This window comes from Ambystoma mexicanum, chromosome 9, assembly GCF_040938575.1.
Source record: "Ambystoma mexicanum isolate Mex_15411 chromosome 9, UKY_AmexF1_1, whole genome shotgun sequence".
Lineage (NCBI taxonomy): Eukaryota > Metazoa > Chordata > Amphibia > Caudata > Ambystomatidae > Ambystoma > Ambystoma mexicanum.
The window spans coordinates 801,045,003-801,069,617 of record NC_090931.1 but is presented as its reverse complement, the minus strand read 5'-3'; the positions used below and the strand labels follow the sequence as shown (position 1 = coordinate 801,069,617).

The 24,615-nt window shown below is 43.7% G+C and overlaps 1 protein-coding gene across 2 annotated transcripts in view; it reads left to right on the top strand.

Moving 5' to 3' along the window:
• CALCRL (calcitonin receptor like receptor) overlaps window positions 1-24,335 on the top strand; it is a 310,549-nt gene extending 286,214 nt beyond the window's left edge. The window contains exons 11-13 of one of the 2 annotated variants that reach the window (XM_069615768.1): window positions 15,957-16,175; window positions 18,540-18,581; window positions 23,765-24,335. In XM_069615768.1, coding sequence (XP_069471869.1) covers window positions 15,957-16,175; window positions 18,540-18,581; window positions 23,765-23,983 — 480 coding nt within the window. In that variant the 3' untranslated portion in view covers window positions 23,984-24,335. The remainder of the gene's footprint in view (window positions 1-15,956; window positions 16,176-18,539; window positions 18,582-23,764) is intronic. The other variant, XM_069615769.1, reaches the window with a different exon arrangement.
• Window positions 24,336-24,615: the final 280 nt, after the last annotated feature.

Sequence of the window (24,615 nt, the reverse complement as noted above, 5' to 3'; positions counted from 1 at the left end):
TTGAGAACCTGGATACCTTCAGGCGAAGTAGCAACCCTATTAGGAGATATCACTTCGCTCGTAGGGCTACCAGCTGCAGGCACATTTATAGGCCTAGCAGTTGCCATAATAAAGCCTTCTAAAAAGGACCTTTTCCCCGACAATTCCTTCAATACCTCCCTTACTTCCCACATTTCATAATGCCCCTTGTCCATAGAGTCTAACAACCTAGATAAAACTGGGAAATGTCATTGGGGGACTCATCAGTAGGCACATTTGCGTGTACCTGCTGGTGGGAACCATTTAGGTTAAAAGTTACTGGAGAATGATACAAGGTTTTATAAGTAGCAGGCTTAGTGATCTGTTGCATATCAAGAGAACCATCCAACGAAACCCCCTTAGGTGATGATTCGTTCACTGGAGTCTTCGGAATGGGGAACAAGCAGACACTTTCCCTCCGTTCATGGGCTGGCAAAAAGACGGCTGCTGAATCTAAAGAGAGACACACACATTTTGCCAGTTCCCATGACACAGCCAGAGTCAAAATGGAAGTGTCAGAAATCAAGTCCTTGTGCTGAGAAAGGGCAAACTCCTCCGAATCTATGTGCTCTAAGGAGCATGAGTCCTCCGGAAGGGCTACCGAGAGAAACTGGTTGCCTGATATTAGGTCAGATTTTGTGTCTAAGCTAGAGCCAAAGTCAAGGCACCTCACCTCAGGCCCTATTACCACCTGTAGGGACATGGGCTGTAGATTGGGAACATCCCAGGTGTTTATTGTCACCAATGTTACATCTAATTTAGTTCAGCGGCCGCGGCAGATGGTGCCGCGGCAGCCCTATTTGGATTAGCAGACCCTTCATCAGACATAGCGCTCAACATTTTTTTCTCCGCAACAGGCTACACTTCGGCATCCCCGCGCACAAAGTTTAGGCCATTTTCCGGGGGGAACAAGGTATGTCTCAGTGATAGTGGCTCCAACAACAACGGTTGACTCAAAGGCACTATGCCTGCAGTCGTCAACTGGATAAAAAGAAAAGACGGACCAGGTAAGATCCACCTATACAGGTCACTCTAGATACTTAAGCAGTCCAATTTGCCACTATCACATGCAGTAAAACAGCTCAAAGCTGGTACCTTAGTAGTCCCAGCCCGTGAGTGCAACACTGTTCTTACTGTGGGATTATACTCTGGGCAATTTTCCTGAAATGGTCCGGGTGACCCCTGCCACTCGGCCAGCAAAGACTGTGGGACTGCTACTTGTCGCTACTCAGCTGGTATTCTGGTAATATGGTAAAGCCAATATTTCCAGAAGTCTACAACTGGTTAAAAAAAGAAAAGTAAGGTGGTTTTCTCTAGATGCCTGCTCCCACCGTGCCACTGCGCAGGGTACTGTTTGCACTCACCTCACTGGCACAGAGGTATTTGGGTCTGGGTAAATAGGTCTAGGATCTGGGAAGACTAAGGGGGACAGAGTCGCCAGCAGCCGCCCCCCCCCAGCAAGCATTACTATGCCGGCTGGCCTACTGTCAAAGCGTTTCCTCCTCTGCTTTCAGTTCGTATTTACCGACCATATGGGAGTTTTTCTTTTATTTCTTCTCTTTCTCACCCGATCCACTTCAGGGAACTAGATGGGTCGGTAAGCAGGACAGCAGGACAGTGAGCAGCTCGACTCCGTGCCCGGCACGGGCCTTGGCTATCGGGCGGACCACTTAATTCTACAGAGTATTCCAACAAGCTTTGGACTGACTTCCTCCTCTTCCTCCTGCCATGTTAGAAGAAAGCACCTGAAGCACCGTTGCCACTGCGTCAAGCTGCACTGCGTAAGCTCTCAGCACTCAGTACTTTAGCATGCCGCTTCGGAAGCATTATGAATAGGTATTAATGAATAATGCACACTGTTGTGGAACTTCAGGAATGTCTCCCATCTCCCAGCTAACTACCACGCTATGAGGTTTCTCCTCCCTTATTTTCTGCTGTGGTTGATTGAAAGAATTAACCTAGACAGGCTGTTTGCTAGGTCAGTTTCTCTGTAAGTAGTGCCGTGCTTGATAGTTCCATCCCGGCTGTGGTCTCATTCTCCAATCAAGAGTACACACTGGTACATCATTCACCACTGCCCCATGAGCTGAGGCTAGAAATGAGGGCACCACGTCAGGCGGTTCAAGATGACATTGCCTGGCCACGCAAAGGGTTACCACGACTTTAGCTGAAATGCCAAACTTCGGGGAACACTGCATTCACGGTTCGTGGCTCGCAAACTACCCCTGCTGGGAACAGCTATTCTGTCTGTCTTCAATGGTGGGTTTGCAAAACGCCCATAGTTTGCATTATCTTTGAAGATTTACTCTCATTTTCTTTTTCACCTGCTGCCCTGTGGACAAGGTTCAGGCCATGCACCCGATACTTGTAATGAAAGGAACACTGATTTTGGCTGCCAACATATTTTTTCCGAGCTTCTACTCCTAGGGAGCTATTAGAGATCTCTGGGAGTTCCCCTGTGAACTGCCACCGGGGTGTAGCATTAAGGATCGGGTGGCACCCTCTGGCATCTAGAGATTCTTAATCATCTGTTATGGACATGAAACAAGTGACTTAATCACAATACTGTACGGTAGGTGTCAGGAAGTGCACTGCCTGACCCTTCAGACCTGCTTTGGGGTGGTCAATGGCAGTAGGCACCACCCAAAGCTAGTGGACGATAGTCTGGAGAAGGTATACAAGGGAGCTCCAGACCACCTTCACTGGGCCACCACACCAAGGCAAGAAACCGTCACAAAGTGCCAATTCCCCCTCTCCCCCCCACCAATTAGCAGGGTGTAACAACGGTAGTCACAGAGGAGGAAATACATATTCTTCGGCAGCAGGCGTATTGGGGAATCGGCTTTTATTGGGCCTCATTATCACCCAGGCCTCAGAAGTGCCACAGTTAAAACGTTTTGCCTGAGCAATGCGTGAATAAAGAAATAAACATAATTTTTGCACAATGCAGGGGTTACAAACTTTCAAGTTCCCCACGAGGATGTATGTAGCAAACAGCTTTCCATGCTTACCACAAGGGTTCCTAACTTCAGGATTACATGCTCACAGAGCAGTGGCACCCAGGTTTACACAGGCAATAGCACCAAGGTGTCTATGAGACTGGGAGAAGCTCCAGGCAAACCCATAGCCTCAGAGAAATTAAAGAAGGTGGCATGTAACCTTTGGCCAGCACCCTTCCAAACCACATGATCCACAACCCAGGGCCCAATCACAGTCAAGGGCAGACCTCACCACACAAGTGTGCTCAATAGCAGTGACTACCACCCAAAGGGCTGGGGGGAAACCCTGCTATATAATGCAGGCAAACCAGACTGGCACTGAAGGGAGTTCCAGTAGGAATTGGAGGAGGGGGTTTGGTGGAGAGAGAAATTAGGACTGGAAGGAGAGCAGAAGCAGTTGGAGTTAGAGGAGCATCTAGAAGATGTTAGAGCAGGAGAGAGGTGCCTTGAAAAAGAGGAGAGTTGTTGGGGAGTGGACGAGATTTGAGTGGGAGTGAAGTATCACCCGGATGAGCTGAGTTGTTGGGGAATGGAGGTGAACCATCAGAAAGAGAGAGCGGGTGATACCCCTACTAAACTAGAGAATGGTTTAAGGTATTCTAACTCAGTAAGATCAGGGAGGTTCCAGTGAGCCAATTCGTCCCAGAGAAGACCCAAGCTAAGGCATGAGGAGGTGCAAGATGGTGCACCCTCACAGGGAATGAGGGTACTTATGCTAGTGAGGGTTGCTGAGGAAGTGCCCATGGGACCAGAACTGAAGAACAGGGAGGTGGTTAACTGGCGGGAGCACACCAAGCCCTATGCCCCAAAGACCAAGAGAGTGAGGCACTTCTGGAAAAACTAGGCCACTGCTTAGCCTTGGTGGAGGAGACCTGCAAACTCATACAAGCCCAGAGGACCCCAGTCGCAGAAGGCCCCGATCTACGTGTGTAACCGACCAGGGTTTGGAAACCCAGCAATACATGCAATCACAAGATAAAGACCAAGGTTATCACATTGACTGGCCAGTAGGAATGGAAGGTCTCTACACCTGGAACAGTTGTAAGAGACTTTCTTTTTGCTTTCTGACACTACCACCTGTTTGTTTGGTCTTGTTGTAAAATAAATAATTTCTAATACTGCAATCTAACACTGCATCAGTCGCTGTGTGCACCCACCCAGCTATCTTGCCATACAGATTACTAGTGTGTAACATCTTAAATGCACCACAGGTACAATTTGGATTTGCTTAGGCTTAAGTACATTTAAACAAGCAAACAATAATTACATTTTTATTTTCTTGTTAACATGTTTGTGGCTGGATACAAGACCTTAATTTGCTATGGACTTCTTATATGCCTTTGACGGTATGGACAGGGGCCATGTTTAGTTGCCTGTACCCAAGAAGGGAATGTGAAATGTGTTATTGCACATTCTGATATAAATGCATAGAGGTCCCATTGTTCCCATCAGATTTGGCTCAGATTGAAACTGGTCATCATTGTTCCCATCAGTAGGAGAGGGGTGTATTCTCGCACCCCTTCTCTTCAACCCCTATATCAATGATCATAGTGACTGCCTGGATATAGCTGGAGATGTTTCTTCTATAGCTGGTCGAGTGTACTGCTTTTTCTTGCTGCAGATGATGTGCCAAATGCCACAACCCCTGCAGGTGCTCATTAATTTATGAATTATCATGGGCTCATGGTCACTAACTCAAAGTCAAAGGTCATTTTATTTGTACTGCATGTATACTCTAGTCATCAAGACTTTATATATAAACAAATACAAAAATAACATTAATCCATAATACACACAGCAATAAATATAAACCTGAAAAATATACATAAGCTCCTGGTAATATAAATGCAAAGACAGGCAGGCTCCATGTACTCAAGCAGATTAGTTGACTAATTCATCTAGAATTTCCTTGATGGTTTCCCATAATTTAGTGCTATGATAAATCAAGTTAAAGTTCTTGCAAGCCATGTAACAATCCAAATGTTGGAGCATAGTTGCTTCAACATTGCCATATGCCATGAGGAAATCACTGTGAATAAACCTAAGACTGTCACAATCAATTAACAAGTGTTTTGCGGTTTCAACAGTTATTTCACTGCACAACCTGCACTGTCTCTCTATTCTGGGAATATTTAATCTAACACCCACAACTTCAAGTGATTCTACTAAATTGACTTTTATTTTGAGGTATATCCAAAGGATATAATTGTTAGGGTTAGAAATTAGGTATGCAGGAGACAAAGACTGCTCTAGTCTATATTGAATAAATGGTCCGATATTAACTCTGCACAAGGGATGTATGACTACAAATTCATAGTCATATAGCTCAATAACTTTTTTGGTGGTTAACCTATATATCATAACTACAATTTGCTACAGCATTAGATAAGCAGAAGCACCACTGTCTGTGTCATAAATGTAATCAATAGATTTGCCTTTTAAGAATGATCTTAATGAATAATAACACTGGGTCAGTACTGATAGCAAAGAGCCCTAAGCAGTATTAAAAGAGAGCTCACTCTACAAAGGCCAAGTTCGAGATAGACATAATCAATTGGAGTGGTTGATGGTGATCGAAGTAAGGTTTTTAAGCATTTCTTTTCAAGATCGTCTAGTTCTTTTCTTTGCTTGTGTGCCCAAATTTGTCCACCCCATAAATAATCATGGGCCGAATTTTAGCCTGGTATATATTGATAATTGATTTTACTGAGCATCCACCTTGTTTGAGCGCACATATTCTTAGAGACCCTAACCGTTGTTTTGTTTTTAATTGAGTTGTGGTCAGTTGTAAAAGCCAATTTAATGTGCCATCTATGATGATGCCAAGGTACTTACACGTAGATACTCGAGCCAATTAAGTACACCAAGTTTATGAATTATCATGGGCTCATTGTCACTATCCGAAAGCAATGCAACTGGGACCAATACCTTCATGCCTATGAAATGTGTATGTGTATTATAACGCTCGTAAACTATACTGAGCCCAGCCTTTCGATAATTTCGGCATCTTTTTCTCAAGTTCTCAGGGAGGAGCCAGCCATGCGAGAAGCAATGCATCTAGGAAAACAGGCCAACACAGCCATCTTCCAATCTGCACGTAGATTGGCAATCATCCAGTTGGGGCAATTCTTAACACATACCATGCAAAATCAATTAAGCTGGCAGTATAAGGAGCAGTTCGCTTTGGATTCGGAAACTCACATTGCTTGTCACTGCTGGAAAACAATGGGTGCACGGTTCCTCAGGTTCCTCGCCTCTATATACTTTTCATTGTGAACTAGGTGGCCAATATATTGCAGAGTATATTACATTGAAACCTATTTGATTTTGAATTATGATTTGGTCAAATCCACCGTATTTGTGATCCAAGGTATTCTTAATGACCTTATGATTAGCGATGTAGGACATCATATCACATAGCTTCATTATGTGAAAAGGAAGCTGGGGGATATTGAGTCTCTCTTGCTGTTAGGTAAGACCGATTGATCTTAACCCAAATCCTGAAAAGATGTTGGATTAAAAATGATTTTATTGATTTTAAAATAGGGATCACTAAATTGATGTACTTTTCAGACTGGTCTAAAAAAGGAGTACAGATCTCCTAACGCAAATGTTGCATCAATTGCCCCTTCCTCTCTCTACATCCACATCGCATTCCACCAGTCAAAATCAGATACAAATTAACTACATTTTAGAATTCCTAGAGGCAAAGTGTCCATAATTATGGGTGTTAGTATCAAGTGGAGCTACAAGAATCGTGTAATTTGTAATTAAACCTTTGGGTTCATGTGAGGAGAAAATAATACTTTCATAATGAGTCAGCTGTTTCGTGGAGCCTCCCTTTAAGTGTATGATGAGCACCCAAAAATGAAGTTAACCATAATGGAGGTGTTCCTCTGATCCAATTTTAAACCTTTCCCACCAGTCGGTAAAAGGGCCAATAGCTCCGTCATGACAAAGATGAGACAGATTTGCATCCCCCATCCCTCCAGCATTCAAAACCCCTCTAGCTATATGTTGGAACAAAATCATGTACATACTTTTTATTTATTATTAATGTGTTTAGTTAATTACAAACTTTACACATATGAAAACATTACATTTTAAAAATACAAAAATTCAAAATTAGAAAATATATCCAATATCTATATCACATCATTACATGATTAAATCTTCACATCATTTGCATTTTACATTTATCACGTGTGCCTATTTCATAAAATCATAACACATTTTCATAAAATTCACCTAATACCATAATCATATTGTAAAATAGGCTTTTATCAAGTATTTCATCATTAAAGTGATTAGTGCTTCTTAGTGCAATCGATTCAGTTAAACCATTTCATTGCTTCAGCAGTTTCATAACTTCTAACCATGTGTGATACATTTCCAAATGAAGTGCATTAGTCTCACCATTTAAACAATAGTGCCAGAATACTTCTTCCTTGATACTATCATAATGTGACACATATCTGCCCAGGCAAGCCATATAAATTGCTTCCAATTTTCAACATTGCGTCATTACGTGCCTCCCATTTTCGAGTTCTGAGGTTACTTTACAGCTTCGGCAGTACCTTTTCTGAAGTAGGGGGTGCAGTTCAGCACCCAAAGCTGATGGTAATGGTAGTTTATTGTTATGGAGAAGTAAAAATCTACGTATCCCAGATAATTAGTAAAAAATAATGTCTTAGTGTGTTTCTGTTGTAGATTGCTGGCTTAATGTCTATGTAAATTTTAAATGTATTAATGTGTTCATAATTCATAATTTGATCCCAAGTTTCATATAAACTGCAAAGGGGTAACAGGACCCGTACAACTAGAGAGGAGAGTTGTCAGTCAAAGCCTATCGTATGCCTTGATGGCGATAAAGACAGAAGGCAGTTCATACCCAACATATTTCTTCTCCATATTTTCTCCCTTGTTGCCTGTCTCTGACTGGAGGGCCTTGATCATTTATGCCCTCCTTAAAGTACAGTGCCCAGGCATCCACCAGATTTGGCCAATTCAGGAAAGGGCGGGATCCACAAAAATCCCGGGAAAAAGAGAAAAGGCTGCAGCATTCTGGACAAGAGAAAGTTAGAGTCCAAGGGACACTAGGAGGGATGGCAGGACCACATGGCGCTGATGACCCTGCAAAGACAGAGTGGAGAGCAAGACTTCTCAGACCAAACACACATGCTACCACACTGGCATTAACTGAACATTTACTTGTGAGATTTATTTTATATTGTGAATTGGTTATCAGCTTATATTTAAAGGATGTTCTTATTCTGAAATAACTCATATTTAAAAAGAAATATTAGTTAATTGCCCCAATTTAGACAACTTTTGGGCAAAGATTTTCAAAATTGTCACCAACATGATTTGCTCAGTTCAGGCATCAACTCGCTAAGTATCAGATGTTTACATTTTCATGGTGTTTGAAGGCTCGTTTTTCCCTTATACAGGTACAAATACTTTTTGGGACTGAATTGCCAAATTATTTATTCACAGCATACACTTAACATAATAATATACTCATCTTCATACATTTTTGTTCTAATAACATAAAAATAATTCTCTTCAGATTCACGTCTTTGGCAACCTACTAGACATATTACTGCAGTGTATTGAAGCCATATTGTTTCCTCTGGGAAAATTCAACCAACGGAACAATCAGATAGTCCTAGGCCATAAATTGGGCAAGGGTCATTATCCCTAGTAATAATGACCCCTCTCGAGGTCTATAAGGCTATTGCACATGGTGGTACTAGTAAATCGTGTTTTGGAGTTTTTGTGGTGAAGTAAAAAGCAATAGATTCATAATGAGAAAGTAAAATCAACAAATTTAGTAAATTGAATGTATTTATAGTTAGTAGTATTTAAATAACAAGGTTGTCTTCATAAGCTGGGCATTTCAATTGCAAACTTGATTAAACTGGAGACGGTTTAACATGAGCATTCCTTAGGGGTCGTGTAAAAGTAAAAGGTTTGTCTATAAGAAAGTAAAAGCATTTTCCCTTGTTTCAGGTCTCCCTTTTCTATATTAAATATGATGTTGTTGTGAAAAAACAGGCCCAAGAGTCTTGTTGAAATACATCATGCCTGGAAATTGCATTATTATTTCGGTGACTGCTTTTAAAATAAGAATGTTCCGAATGCAGTCAATACCATTAGTTATTAACTGCGCTCTATACATTCTGATTGGCTGAGAGGAGGTCAATAGCAATCTCCATGTGCTAGTATGCAAAGCATGCACTATGTGAAATGTGTGCATAAACAGCACACCTGCCAGTTGTTCTTGACTATCAGTATTAGTTTATGGCTATCAACATACTACAATGGGTGGATGTCTTTGCAAGAACCGTTAAGTAAAACTGTTTTAAAACTTAAGAAAAGACATCGCATCCAGCGTGTTCCTGTCATCAGATCTAATTGTCTCCTACGCCGGGAACCAAAAAACACAGCTAGATGGAAGGGCAAAGAAAGGAGTGGGAGATGAGCATGTTGCAAAGCTGCACACCTGCAGTGTAACACTTTCCATGAACGTTTGCCAAACGATAGCACCCTTTTAGCTGTCACTAAGGCTCCTAGACAGCAGCAGTGTGCAGCTCACCCAATAGAGATTCTCTAGAGATGCTTTCATGATACAAAGCATTATAGTTGAATCTTTGCATTACTGTTAGTTCCTAATGTCACTAGTCAAGCTATATACTAGCAACCGGTATGGGCTTAGAAAGCAATCATATTGCTCTGAACATGGGCTGGACCCATTGGTACAAGCCTGGATTTAGAGCAAGATCTGAACGGCTCCCGCTGCTTCCCCTGCTACCTGTATTTGTTTACCGCAAATGTCCCAAAAAATGAAAAATGTACTTTTCTGCTGCAGTCTTCCCTCCTTTCCTCTTTGCTCCCAGACCACTGAAGTCCTTCCCTCTTCAACTCAAAGTATAACAAAGAGCGACTATAGTGGCCTGGGAGGGAAGAGGAAAGGAAGGGATACAGGAAAGGGAAACAATTATTTTTCATTGCATTAGCACCAAGCCTTAGATGATGCAACCTGTGGGCCGGATACTGGGGATTAGCATCTGCCTGGAGGGCTGTATTGACTGGTAATGGTGTTCAGCAGCACATGTTAGACATGCTCACTTTGCTTTAGTCTTTTAACCTTATACAGAGCTCTTACTGTCCAGTACAGGCTGCAGAAGAGGTGTCTATCGCCTAAGATGCTCTCTAACAGACCATCGAACAGCACCCTTTGTTTCGAGTACTGAAAAATATTGACAACATAAGGGGTCCAAGGTTCTTAGCCACAGTGTTTAAGTAAAAAATGGACTCTATCCAGTACTTTAACATCATCTCTGGTAAACCAAAGCCACATGAGTCTACACCTAAACAAAATTCTTTAATACTCCTAATACTGAGCTAAATACAGTGTGCTTCGATAATTGCGCAATGCAGGGTGGATCTAGTTGCAGTGCCACTTGCCTAGTTAAGGTTATGTGTGTTTATAGTGGTAAACACAGAGGGGCTTTCACAAGTGACCCGTCTTCCTTGCACTGCCTCGTAGCCTACTGTGCACTTAGGGGCTGTAACTATATCCCCTAAAGCCCCCCTGTGCTGCACTGGCTGCACTTACTCTTAGCCTGCTGCCATGATCGCACTTTCCCCCTACCTTCTCCTTTGCACGTCCCCCTCTCCTTACCCGCTGCACTTCATGTGTCGCACTTGCACGATCTGAATGGCACAAGGCCTAGTAAGATCGTTTGTCTTGTCTTCCCTTTGTCTTCTCTCCCTTGTCTTCTGGCGCCTAGACACACTCGTGTCTAGGCACGTTATAAATGCCATATCATTTGAAGTCTCAGAGAAGTGTATGCTTGTTTCGTGGTAGCCAGTTTGCTCCAGTATTTAGATTGTTATGGTTTGTAAGATTGCTTCCTCCTAAACTGCGGATAATTGAAAAATTATCAACAATTGCATCAAGTTACCAGGATCGGACTCATCCCAAACACCATTTAGGGTGAAGACATTCTCCTTTCTTCTGCACAAATACAACGTGGTTCATGCTTCCTTCTTTTTACAAAAGACCTATTCTATAATCTCGGGTGAAGCTCCTTCCTGCTGAAAGTCCATTGGTGTGCAAATATTTTTTATCAAATAATACCAAACCTTGCTGCTAGCCTTCTGCAAAGCATCCCAATCTGATCAACTGGGCCCATGAAATCTACGCAGTACCAAAGGGCTGGCTCTACCCCGCTGAACTGGTTTACATCAGCTCTCTAAACTCCTGTCGTGGTTTAGGTATATGTGAGTGCTGGAAATGTCCATAAGTGCTCAGGTAAAATGAATAAATATGTAACACATAAATTAATGGAAAAAAAACTGTCCGAATTGACGTTTTGTTCGATTTGGGTGTTACCAATTAGATTGCGGCTGAAAATACAGAACATGAGGAGCGGGGGATACAGGGGTGTCACAGGGATGTCATTTCACCAAAATACCAGGGGTACCGGAAGTGACATCACACAACCCTTGACCTCTGACAATATCACAGGAAGTGATGTCATTTGACCCCACCCCAAAGTGACATCACAGGAAGCGATGGAACACGCCCTTTCACCCCTTGACCAAACAGGAAGGGGCATCACATAGCATTGTTTCTAAGTACACTACGAAAATATGGTTACGATCTCAATGTAAAGTGATATACATTTACACAATGGATCATCATATGTATCATTAATTTCAGTATGTATAGGCCCATATTACCAAATTACTGTGAATGCAAGCAGACGTCCAAGCCCAAGTGATAATGATGTGTTATTATATAGCCTAGCACTTATACTTAAGGACATAATACAGAACAAATATACATACAATATTGCCTGACCTGTGTTGGTACTCATTTATCAACCTCAGCAGGATGAAAAGCTGAGTTGACCTTGCCGGGAGTCGAACATGCATCCTGCACATCACACACAGATTGCAGCAGTGAGCACTCAACCCACTGAGCTATCTTAATGGCTATAGCTATCAGAAACCAGCCACTCCAAAAACAAAGAGCCACATGCTGCTGGCACAGCCCAGGAGCCTCCATTTTATTTAGGGGTAGCAAGGGAGACCACAGAGGTCACAGGTGTGACCCCTAAAGGACATCCCTGGTGTGTCCCCTGCTGCCCATCTTTGGTATTTTAGGGGTTCGTGGGTGCATGGGTGTCCCCTGCATCCCTAAGATTTGGGGCAGGGGACAGAAATTGCTTGGTTTCCTGTTTACATTGAATGATCAAAACGGGGGCCCGAGCAGTTACAGTGCGGGCAGTCAAGCCGAAAACAACACATTTGCGATCAGACAACCCAGATCCAATAAATACAGTACAGTATGCTTCCATTCAGAAAAGGACAATATTCCTTCAGGTATTCACCCTTATCTCTTAAGTAAAGAAAGGGGTATCTCAAAATGTGTGGTGGAGTCTCTCTGGAGAATAAACAAATAAAACTGAGGTGTCAGATTGTGTACAAAAGCAAGGAAAGACTCAGTTCTTCGATTGGCCTTTTATTGGCTCTAATCCACTGTCTCTTATATCACCATGGTCTTTGTCATCGGGCTGTGGGTTTGCAGGGTTCCCAAAGCTTCTTCTGTTGACTCTGCAGGAAGGTCCATACAAGATGACAGATTCAGCCAAGTCTCTATGCCCCTTGCCTGAATCTGGTTAACATAGCCAAAATGTATCTCTGTTGGACAAGAGCTGTGTGAGGGAGGCCTTGGTTCCCCTGACCACCTCCCTTCTCTAGGGTCTTGGTCCTTTGCTCCTTGCTATCTCTGATTTAATCTCCTAGATCCCCAGGCAGAGAGCACCATCTCGTGCCTCTTGCTGTCTCTAAACTCTGCCCTGGACCGGCCTGGTCCACTGGAACCTCCATGACTAGGGTCATCTGTTTTTCTCTGCCATCCTTACATGTTGTTACTTTATCTTCCCCTCTAGATTTTCACTGACCTCCTTCCCAGATGACATTGTGTCTATTTTCCTCCAAACCCTTCTCCCCCTTCACACCAGATGACCCTTTTCCTCCAACCACCTCAATCCACCTCCCTCTAGATGGTACCAACTCATCCTCCAACTCATCCTCCAATGGAAAAGCGCATCTTTCATTTTCTTTGAGTCTCTCTCTTTTCTCTCGCTATGGTGGTATTTGGTGTCTAAACAGGGGGCGGATTTGTAAATGTTCCTGTGACTATCAACTTGGTGGTCATCAGGTTCTTTAGAGGCGGTGGATATATGGGTGCTCCTGGGACTGTCCCCTGCCTTAGTACGAGGACATCCAGGTCCATCATTCACTATCTCCGGTGGGCCCTGTCCCCTTAGAGGACTTCATTGTTGGTCCCCAAGTCTAGGCAGAGGACTTTGTTACACTATGTTACGCATACTGATATATCCCTGACTGAAGGACCATGAACAGCCATTGTCTATACAACTCCATCTGCTGCTTGACTGATCTAATGGTGCGAGTGACTTTTGAGGAGACGGGAAAATCAGCAACCAAGAGCTCAGGAAAACAGCTGAGTGTGGCTGCTCCTGCATTGATCACCCAAGTTACTCGTCCCCATTTAACCACCCAACATTCTGCAAACAGCAGATTTGTTTTACAATTAAAGTAACTAATTTAAGCTGTTATGTGTACTGTAAGGGTGTGGAAGGAGGAGACTGACACACAAGTCGGATGATTGTTGCTAAAGACTTTTATTTTGGTAGAAAATAAAGGAAAAACCCTACCTGACCCTATTACTAAGAGGGGTTTCCCTGCCTAAATTCAATACTAAGGATGTGTCGGAATGTCTGAAATCAAAAGTCCACCATCCTGTGTCAAAACCTATTTCGTTCCCTTACACTTCTAATTAAACTAAAAGGTTGGCAAGTCTTCTTAATGTCGAAGCATGGTTCTCTTCTTCTGTGGAGGGGACTACTATGCCAGTAGTCTAAAAGGGACTATTTCCTGAGGTAGAGATCGCCTTCCCCAGGTTGCAGTCCTTTTCAAGTGCAGCACACAAAGCTCCGGATTGAAAAAACTCTCTTACAAAATAAAGCAAAGTTCTGAATCAAAGCCTTATTATTAAGAGAGTGCCTCCCCTCTTGGTCTTTCTCAGGCTTCCCACAATGTTGACAAATAAAGCAATGTTCCAGCTCGAAACCTTAAGGTCAAGAGAATGATCCCCTTCTCTTGGTCTTTCGGAGGTTTCTCACAATACCAAGAGAATGACTCTGTTCACTTGGCTTTTCTCACAATGTTCACAAACACCAGGGGGAATTACTCCCTTCCCCTGGCCTTTCTTAGGTGTCTCACAATGCCAAGAGAATGACTCCCTTCTCTTGGCTTTTCTCACAATGTTCACAAGTACCAGGGGGTGCGCGCTCTCGTCCCTTGGGCTTTCTCTCACAGACCACCTGGCTCACTACCTTGCCAGGTACTGTGATTGGTAAGATGGCGTTGGAGTCAGTTCGTTATCTGTTGCTCATCCCGGACCCGTTCCTTGTGACCTCTCCACCCCTGGGTGGGTCCCACCAACCGTCCCGGCTACCCAGACCTCCCAGCGCTTCTTACCAGTAACCTCTGGTTGTCTGTAGGGTTTTCATCCCTACTCAGACTTCTCGTGGCCTCTGCACGAACTACGGCATCCTCGCTGTATTCCTCTGCCACTCGACGGTGCACTTCCAGGTCTCTGAACACACCAGCCCTCCTCATCGACTGGTTGTCCTGCCCTCTGCCTTTTTCTTTGCTCGGACCACGTGAGAGTTACCAGGGACGCCTCTGTTAGTGGCCAAGTGTCTCGGCCTCTGCAGTCCTGGCGTCTCCCTTGCTTCGGCTGCGTTCGAAGTTCACAGTCCCTCCAGGAAGGATCTGACAGGTCGTAAAGTCCTTCTCCCCTTTTTATTTCACATTGTCTGGACCACTCATGTTGGTCCCACGGTGCACCCTGCATTGCTCTGCGCCTCCTCCTCGTCTCAGTATTGATGATCTTACTCTAAAGTGGGTTTCTTGTGTTCTTCTTCCTCCCATTTTCTGCATATGACTCACATAGGTAGTCTCTACTCTTCCTCATCCCCATAATTTCTAGGGAGGTCAGGTTATCTACCCTACAGAGGTACATGGCAGATTATGGGACTCTGTGTAGGGTAAGAGGATGTGAGAGGTGAGGATATGCTTTGTGTGTACCACGTTCTTCCCAGACAGTCGTCCCTTGTCCCATAGGGGGGATCCCTCTGCATTAGATCCACCCACTGAGTACCACCCCCAGGGGGACTATCAGGTAGCAGCCTCACCTCCCTAGCCTCATAGCAAGGGGCTCCCCGTAGGGGAGAAGGGAAGACATCCAAGGATTTGTCACACTACGTACTGCCATTTAAAGTTGAATTGTTAAGTGGAAATGTTTTTGTGAAGAAAGAACCTGTTTGAAAGAAGCACACCACCCTGCATCGGTGCATCTCTACACAAAATATACATGGATATGAGGAAAACACTCTCACGTAGTATAATATCCCTTTCCATAATATGTACCAGAGGATTATGTGTCTGATGTCCCAAAAACCCAAAACAGGTGGCCACATGTACACAAATCCAGGCATATTCAGAATTTCCAATGATCTACATGGATTTGAATATAACTGGACTGAACTACTTTGCAAGGGGCTGCAAACTGCAGGGCTCTTTAGTTGTTTTGGGCTACAACTCCCATGATTCGTCACCATTCACTATGCTGACTAGGGCTGATGGGTGTTGTAGTCCAAAACCTATGGAGGGCCAAAGGTTGCAGACTGAATCCTTATTGTAATCTGTTCATTTTACCGTTTAGGAGGGGCAAGTTAGCATTCAAGCATAAATAGAACATTGTGTGTCCTTTCAAATAGTGTTTGTTGCATGCCATTGGCATAGCAGTTCCTAACAAATGTTTCTCCCTTTCAGGTGAATCTGTTTTTCCTTCTGAATATTGTTCGAGTTCTTATAACCAAATTGAAGGTCACGCACCAAGCAGAATCCAACCTGTACATGAAAGCAGTAAGGGCGACGCTCATTCTGGTGCCCCTCCTTGGGATTCAGTTTGTGCTGATTCCCTGGGGCCCCGAAGGAAGGATTGCAGAGGAGGTATACTACTACGTGATGCACATATTCACTCATTATCAGGTAAGAGCCATCATGTCCATCATGTGTTTGTTGCCAAAGGAATTGTATGATTAATTGGGTGGTCCTAACTTTCTAGTGAGGTGGCATCAAATAATCAATTCCAAGAAGCAATTTGTAATGCCACAGGCTAACATTTGTTTTAGAAAAATTGGCCTATTATTTTAATTGAGGTGACTGGTTAAGATAAAGTATGACCTTGATTGTGAACATCTTCTTAAACTGATATCATGCTCTGAGTACATCTATGGCTTTACATGGCTTTTCCCAAACAGACGCAAATATATACCTGTGAGGCTCCTTCATTTACAAAAGGTAGCTGGTGTTAGGGAGATTTATACACAACCCTCTGTTGAGGACTTTGGAGCCATCTAACCTAAAGGCAAAACAGTGTGCCACCCAAAAGCAAAGGCCAGCATTTCTAATGGTAGCTGAGGAAAGAAGGCTGCATAGAGCATAGCTGCCAAGTTTGCCAGCTCCATTCGTGTCACCTGTATCCAATCTTGATTTTTCCCATTGCATTCTGGGACTTGGAGATGTATGGACCTGCAAATCTCAGCATACAATAGGAACAACCAGGACTGGGTTGAGATGTCACACATGGAACTTGGAAACCTGGTAGTTATGAGGGAGGCATGGTTATTCCCAATAGGCACCTGTCAAGATCTGAGGTCCACGAAGATTATTATGCCTCCGTCCCCAAGTACCAGTAAGAGAAGAGCTAACATCTTGCTGACCGATTATTGAGGCCACAGGTGGTAGGCAGGAACAGAAAACACCGGGTCCTGGGTGGCTGTAAGGGAGAGAGGAGGGTTAGCAGGCAGGTACAAGGAAACTACTATAAGCACAAAATGGTAGACAGAAAGAACACCTACCCTAGGGGTATCCGGTGGCAGCTTGAAACCTAAGTGTTCTCCCTGAAGGAGTGGAGAGCCGCCATGGAAAGGGAGAAGGGACTATGCTTAGTCCCTTCTCCCCGATCCATGGCGGCCATGTTTTTTGCATTATTTTTCTGGAGTTGAGAAACACGCCGTTTCTCAATTCGAGAAAAATAAACCATTAGTACCCTGGTACAACGTGTCGGGGTACTAATAGCAATAGAACCCTCGGAGGGGGGCGGGCTGGGAGATTACCAGTCTGAGTCCAGTGTTCGGTCCCTTTGATAAAATACAAGCTCCCAGGGCATCCACACCCAGAAAAGTGTCCTTCAAATCACTTAATCTCATGGTTCCCCCAACCCCTGCCAACCACCCCACCCATGAGCCAAGAGGTTCTTCTAGGATGCAACATTTCTTTAGTTGCCACTTGTGGCTTTGCAGCTACTACCACTATCTGGGCAAGAGCCCCCAGCAGGTTACTCTCCAGCTTATCATTTTCCAGGACTCATATCGTGCCAGCTTTTGGGCCCACATGACGTACCCACCCCTGCCATGTACCTATTTTACTATGTGGATTTTTTTCTTGGCCTCCTCATTTTTTTGTCAGCAACTCCTTCTCCTCTTTCTGCTAGTCCAGTCTACCTTTGGCATTCGCTCATAACACCCACAAGGTCAGGAGGCTTCTACCTTCTTTCATAGTTAAGCTTGGACAGTAATTGCCCCAGTGGGTGCCCTGTTTGGTGGTTCCATGTTCTTGTTAATGTGGGTGCTCAACATTGATGCACTATTAATGGTTCTCGACAGATATCTGCCCCTTAAGTTCAACTAATACCATGTGTTGTGCTCCGAGCTCCTGAAAGGATTTTGAAGTAAGAGTATTTAGCCCCCTATTTTTTGAGGTTGGGATTAAAATGATTTTTAGGCAGTAAAAAAAATGATTACAAAAACAAAAAATGGGGGCCTTTTTATTAGGCAAGTAGACATAGATTGTAACGCTAAAACATGTGTTTTTGTTAATTCATACCTCGTTGCTCTAAATTATTCTTACAAATTAAAAGATACATTTTTGGATTAGGCAGTAATGAAACTAGATCTGTCGCCGATGGCACTTCTCTGGTGGTACCACTGATCTGAACATATCCATGAAGCCGTGTGGATAAAAACAGTCTCCTGTGTGTTTGCTGTTTCCTATTGTTTACCAGGAGGTTTTTTACTCCCTCTTGTTGCCTCTTCTTAGGGAGTAAAAGTGGATGGTACAGCTCGATATTAGGATTTTACACTCTGCCAAGTCACCATTTTAGTGTGCTTGTAATGTGAAGCTAAACACAATGCATAGTGAAAACACAACTTTATAGGTTGCATTTTTAGTTTTCGGCAGAAAATTGAAATTCTTTTGCATAATATGCTTTTTATGAAATTACGTTTTGTATTTCAGATGTAACCAAATGTTTTTTTTAAAATCCCAAAACATTTCTGGTTTCTTTTTCAGGGTTTGTTGGTGGCTACGATTTTCTGCTATTTTAATGGCGAGGTAATTACATTGATGTTAGTTATTTTGCACTGATTTGATATCTTGTAACATGCTGCAAAGTGCTAAGAGGATAAAGGGTGGAGCAGGCAACAGTTTGGCATCAGGAACATACATTCAGGAAACGATTAAGGTGAAAGGTTTTCATGCCTAGCAATTCAGCAAGTTTCTTCTCTCTGTGACAAAGTCCTCTACCTAATTCTGGGCGACTGACAGGAAGGTGGTCAAAGTAAAATGGGGGTCACACCAAGCTAGTGGAGGCTTGACACAGCGTAGGTATTAGAGGGATGCTCAAAGAACCCCAACTGGGTCCCCACACTAAGGCAAGGGGCAGTCACAGGGGCATTAACACCCTCACCACTCCAGTAAACATCAAGGACCCCTAATGGGTAGCTACAAGTGCACACCCACTCCCAACACTGCCACAGACCACAATCGCCAGCACCCGGGCACAGAGGAAGAGGGGTAGGGAAGCCCATAGCCCAGAAACAAAGACCATAGTAATCCAACAGACTGTGCATTAGGGCCTTTTGTAGGCCATCAGATCTGGACACAGTGGCATTTATGCTTTTGGGCTATGACAGGGTGGGGCTTTCCTTTATTCCATTTTAGTTCAGTGGCAGGGAAGTCTAGAACATTACCTGTGGTTGAACAGGGGCGCCCTTTAGTTATTCTTTTTACGAGAGCACGTATGGATATTTCCTCTAGTTTGTTCTACCCACACCGTCATATTTGTTTTGCTTTCTCTACAATAAAACTTCTGTTAAACCTTGTATCCTTGTCTTGTGTACTCGCGCAGTGCATCCTGTGATGCCTGATGAAGAGGCCCACCCCACCTGGTGACAAATTATGGACTGAGATGGTCAACCTTCAGAAAAGAAGGATGTGTGCAAATCAAAAGGCGTCTCCAGTGACTTGTGCATTTGAGGTGCTGCGGTTCCACTGTCAGCTCAGTGTGCATTGTATTGTCCAGGTTCCTTGATGGAGTGCATCATTTCTGCTGTTTGTTTTAGTCAGTTGGACGGTTTAAGCAGGATGTTAGCTGACTCAGACCAGCTCCATCAAATGGTGATGTTTCAGTCTGTTGATTGTTGGTTAGGACCCTGCCTGACAATTGAGACACAGTGTCTGGAAGGTGCTTTACAGTTGCACAAGAAGCCAGGGGAGACTCTTCAATGTCTTGTATGTGTCATTACATTTGTTTAGAACCATGATTGGGCAGACCACACAGTTTGGCAGGGATAAGAGTTTCAGGATGTGCTTCTTACGGAATTATGCTATACATACTGTTGCAGAAGTGTAATTTGGAAGTTCCCAAGGCGTAGGTGATTTGACACTTTTGTTGTAGGTCTAGCAGTGAGAGACTGTTTCTCAGGATATGGAGTTGGTCGTGGTAAGTGCTTGTCACGGCATTCATTTGAGATCTTCAAGATAGCTCACTGTCGAAAATTATACCCAGGTTCTTCATTTTGCTTTCCTAGGGTGGGCAGTAGGCCTTTGCTTTGGCATCAATTTGGGAAGCAGTGATGGTCAGAAAATGGGCTTCTGGGGAGAATCTCCTTTTCGAAAGGATTGCTGCACTGGAAACTAGCGTTTATCAAGTAGTGTATTACTGTGAGACCTTCTGTTAAGTTTCCTAGGAGTACTGAGGTCTGCTCAGTGTTCAGTACAGGGAGGCATTATATACGCCAGTTAGGCTCTGCGCAAGTGTGTCAACGAAGGTCCCAAGGAGGTAGGCAGAACACAGTTAGCCTTGAACTTTCATTGGAAGAGCCATCTTTCAGACGTCTGCAGAGGTGTGAAGTCTTAGTTCCATGGGCATTGAGACTTTGGGATGTGAGAGCTGGATTAAAAAGTTGAGTGGGTGGTGGGGGTGGCCAATAATGGCTGTGATGACGGTTGTCTTATGTCAACAAAACTTGCCCAACGCGTTCACCACTGTTTGAGATGGTTGGAAGGCAAACGCTTCCTTTTTGGTTTTAATTATCTCATTTAAAATGATAAATACGTTGACAGTTTGTTTTGTGGCATCAGAGATTCTGTTTGGAGATATTGTTTCCCTCCACTGGATTGGTTTTTTGTAGCCCTTTGAGTGTCTGACGCAGACTTCCTAATTTCCGCCACATGCGTTTCGATATTTTGTTTTCTCATTTGAGGACTGTGAGATAGATGATGAACCTCTTGTTGGGGTTTTTCGATTGACTTTTTGGGCACTTAAAGTGCTGGCCTAATGGAGGGTATTCAAGAGTGTAGGAGGATCACAATGTTGTTACTGGGGGTGGGCTCCTAAAATGTTTTGCAAAAACTGCAATAGAAATGTTCTTTTTGGGGGGGTCCTAAAACCATGAGCTCCCATGAGGGTGTTTTAAGAATGGAGGGAGTCGGGAGGAGATTTTTAAGCAATCAGAAGGGAGATGGAGGTGCATCATCGGTGGTGGAATTGATGCTGTTTATACCTGTGTTAAGGATGACCTGGAATCCATTGCAGTCTATGGCCATAAGAAGGACCTTAAGAGAGTTGAGTGAAGCCCAAGTTCATTGTATTCTCGAGTAGGTATGCGGCACGCTTCCTTTGGGTCTCCTCAAGTAATTGCTCTGTCAGCAGGGTTTGTGGCTATTACCATGAGGTTCAACCCGTTGTGAGGAATTGCTTATTGTAGCCATGAGATCTGTATGCTATGAGAACTTTGGGGGATGGGTTCACATTCAGAAGGCATTTCACTGCTAATTGCTCAAAGGAGCTGTAAGACTTGGTCTTAATAATGTTACTTCAGAATTCCTCTGGGTGAATACAGCATACTCCACTAACTGTTTAGTATGACAGTTAGCTTTGGGCATTGTATACATTTGAGTTGGGGGAAAATGGTGTTGAGAGCAGTGAGGTCAATAAGGGTAATCTAGTTCTAGGTGGAGTTATTTTATGGTGTCTGCGAGGTTAGCCGTATTCTTAATTGCGGATTTAGCGTTTATCAGATCAAATTGAACATTACCTTTAGTTTTACAAGGAGAGGGTTTATTACAAATTGGGAGGGGGCAAGCTTTAAGTTAGTGGGAGAGCTCAGGGGGAGCATAGGTCCTGGGAGATGACTAAAGGGTTTTGTTTGAGTGTGAGCGTGGCTATTCCCCTTGCGGTTGATCATCCGAGACTTTGTCAGGTCCAAATTGTGATCCTTAGTTGCAGTTTTTGTGTTATAATAAGGCGAGTTTACAATTGTAAAGACGGTTTGCAATATGCTGTGAGGTATTTGTGGAGGCCAGGAAGTCTTTGAGGTGACATTTATGGTCAAACCTTCAGAAAATATTTTGTATGATGATATGGTGATCCACTTTGGAGGGTTGTAGGTGTGGATGCCTGCAGTCTACTCCACCATTCATCAGAAAAGAGGGCTTTGTGAGAAGGATGGTTTGCAGCAGATTAGGCCAGCAATTTGGATGGATATTCAAGAGCAGCAGGTAATTTGTAATGACCTCAGCATTAGGGGACAGGCAGGGATATGCTTATAACCTTTCTTGGTAGACATGAAGTCTGACCCAGTTTGCTAATGGCTGAGGGTGGGTAGCACGTCTCTGAGAAGTAGGGTACTGTAGGTGTCAGGGCCAATTTAAGGTGGAGTTGTGGTGGAGCAGGGGAGAATTAAATCACAGGACTAGATCGTCTATAGGAGAAAATAAACTAATAAACTAAGTCAGGCAGTAAAAAGGGATGGGAGGTTATATCTGCTAGGAGACTGTTAAGATCATAGCTTTGGGTGCACGGTGAGATTTAGGTTTGTAGTGTATGGCTGCTTATGTGCAGGTTTGTGTCACAGCTGACCTCCTTATGAATTGGTGTTCACTTGGCTCAGGCCATAGGTATATGCGTCTCCACCAGACAATCAAGTGCTGTATTCCTTGATGTCAGTGGCGATGATGGTAATCAGGATGCTGATTCCCGATGCCAGTGACAAGCGGGAAGAAAAAAGTCATGGGTAGCCATGTGTCAAAGCCCCTGGTACAAGTCCTCGCATTTTTTGGAAAAGCAAAGCACCCATGAGGTGCGTCTGGTCCTAGCATGTGTCTGCCTAAGTCGGTGTTGACTAAAGATGCTTGAAGAAAAAGTTATAGAAAGGACAAGCAGCCCACCTTCCTTACAAGGGTATCACATATATGGGACAATAATTGCATCTTCCAATGAACTCTCAATATTCTGTCATTATCAATAGAATCGCCCACTCCATAGTGCCTTTGTCTTCCTCCTTATAGGCTCGCTAGGATAGGTAATAGGTCAGTGGTGAATCAAGGTAGCATGTAAAACCGCACCTTAAAGCAGTAAAAAAGGGCTAAAGCGAAGGAGTTTGTGTAACTGGTGATGCTTGCTGAGGTTGTGTGGAATTGGTAGGCTCCCCCACCGGGTCCTCTAGAACCAAGGTGAAGTTGATGAGAAGGGAACTCCAGAAGCCCATCGAACCCTGAGTGTACAGGTTGGATGGGTGTTCGGGGCGGAGTTAGACTTATCAGGTTGGTGCTAGAGATGTACATAGATAGCTCTTACCTGCGCATCTCTGCCTTGTCTGTGTTTTTACAGCCGACTCGATCCTCTGACTTCTCACTGGTGGGCACCAATCATCGTGTCAAGGCTTTGAGTTCTAAAGGGAGGATCTTCAGTTTTGGTGGTTAGGCAGATCCTCTGTTTTGGGCCAGCCTGAATCCTATATGATTGCCCTTGACACCCTCTCCTTCTCCAGGGCTATGGCATCACAGGCGAGGACCCATGATCCCAGTGGTGCCATTTAGGGTGAGGATGTCTGTTACCGGGCACGCCCACGGCAAATTGACATGTGACCAAGAGAGGCTCTGGAGACTTCAAAATAGAATGGAAATGGTGATGCTGATCACCCAGTAATGCTTATAATAACTTGACCCATCTGTGGTGTTGCATCTCTTAAATAACTCTGGCACCATCTGCTATATGAAAGTAACGGTCTATACATTGTTGTACATATTGTATTACAAACAAGACTTTAAAATTTACCAACCCATTTAGCTCAAGATATCAGAAAGTGTGAAAGTTGAATGAGGCCCTTATGGGCGAATACATATTGCACTCCATTGTGACTTTCCCGCTATAACTCCATGTAATGGTGTAATGTAGTTTAGATGATGATCACGTGCATGCTCTTATCCCTGCATCTCTTTCTACTTGGTAGGTTCAGGCTATTTTGAAGAGGCACTGGAATCAGTACAAGATTCAGTTCGGAAACAGCTTTGGACACTCCGACGGCCTCCGCTCGGCCTCCTACACCGTCTCCTCCATCAGCGAAGTTCAGACCTACATCTATAGCCACGATTCCAACAATGAACAGTTGAATGGTAAAAGCTGCCACGACATGGAAGGCTCCCTCAAACCTGACAAACTGTATGCATGATACAGTGCCGGCTCCCTTCTGACTTTTGTACTCTTAAAGAAGCAGTATTTCTATTATTCAGCTAGATTTCAACTTTGCCTCTTCAGTTTCTACTGTGTAGACAAAGTCGGCACACATTTACATATGAAGCAACGCAATTAAAAACGCATTGATTTGTTCACTTTATTAAGAATTTTATATATTGGATTTTACTGTGTTTGTTATACCTATAGTCTACTTTGTTATATAATATTGTGACGTCATCAGCCCCAAAGTCTACTTTTAAGTGTCAATTGTGATGTTTCACAAATTACTTATTGGCATAACTGAGCTACAAATGAATTACCTAAAGTGAGTCATACATTATTTCTTACACGTGTGTCTTGATTCAGTTTTTGAAACATGTATTTCGTACACGATTATGTATTTGGCAAATGGGGTTTATTGGGCGATATTTAGGAGCAGGGTGTAATCCTCCTGCAGTATACACCCGGTGTACAGGTCCATTCTAATATCAAAACGTGCCTGTAACAAGAAAATGGCGGCTCTAGTCCCCTGTCTGCATTTATTGCAGGTGATGTCGGTTGCTGCACTGAAATGGCTGCCTCATCTCCTCTTCCACTTCTTGTGAAGAAGATGTGTGCGACCTTGCA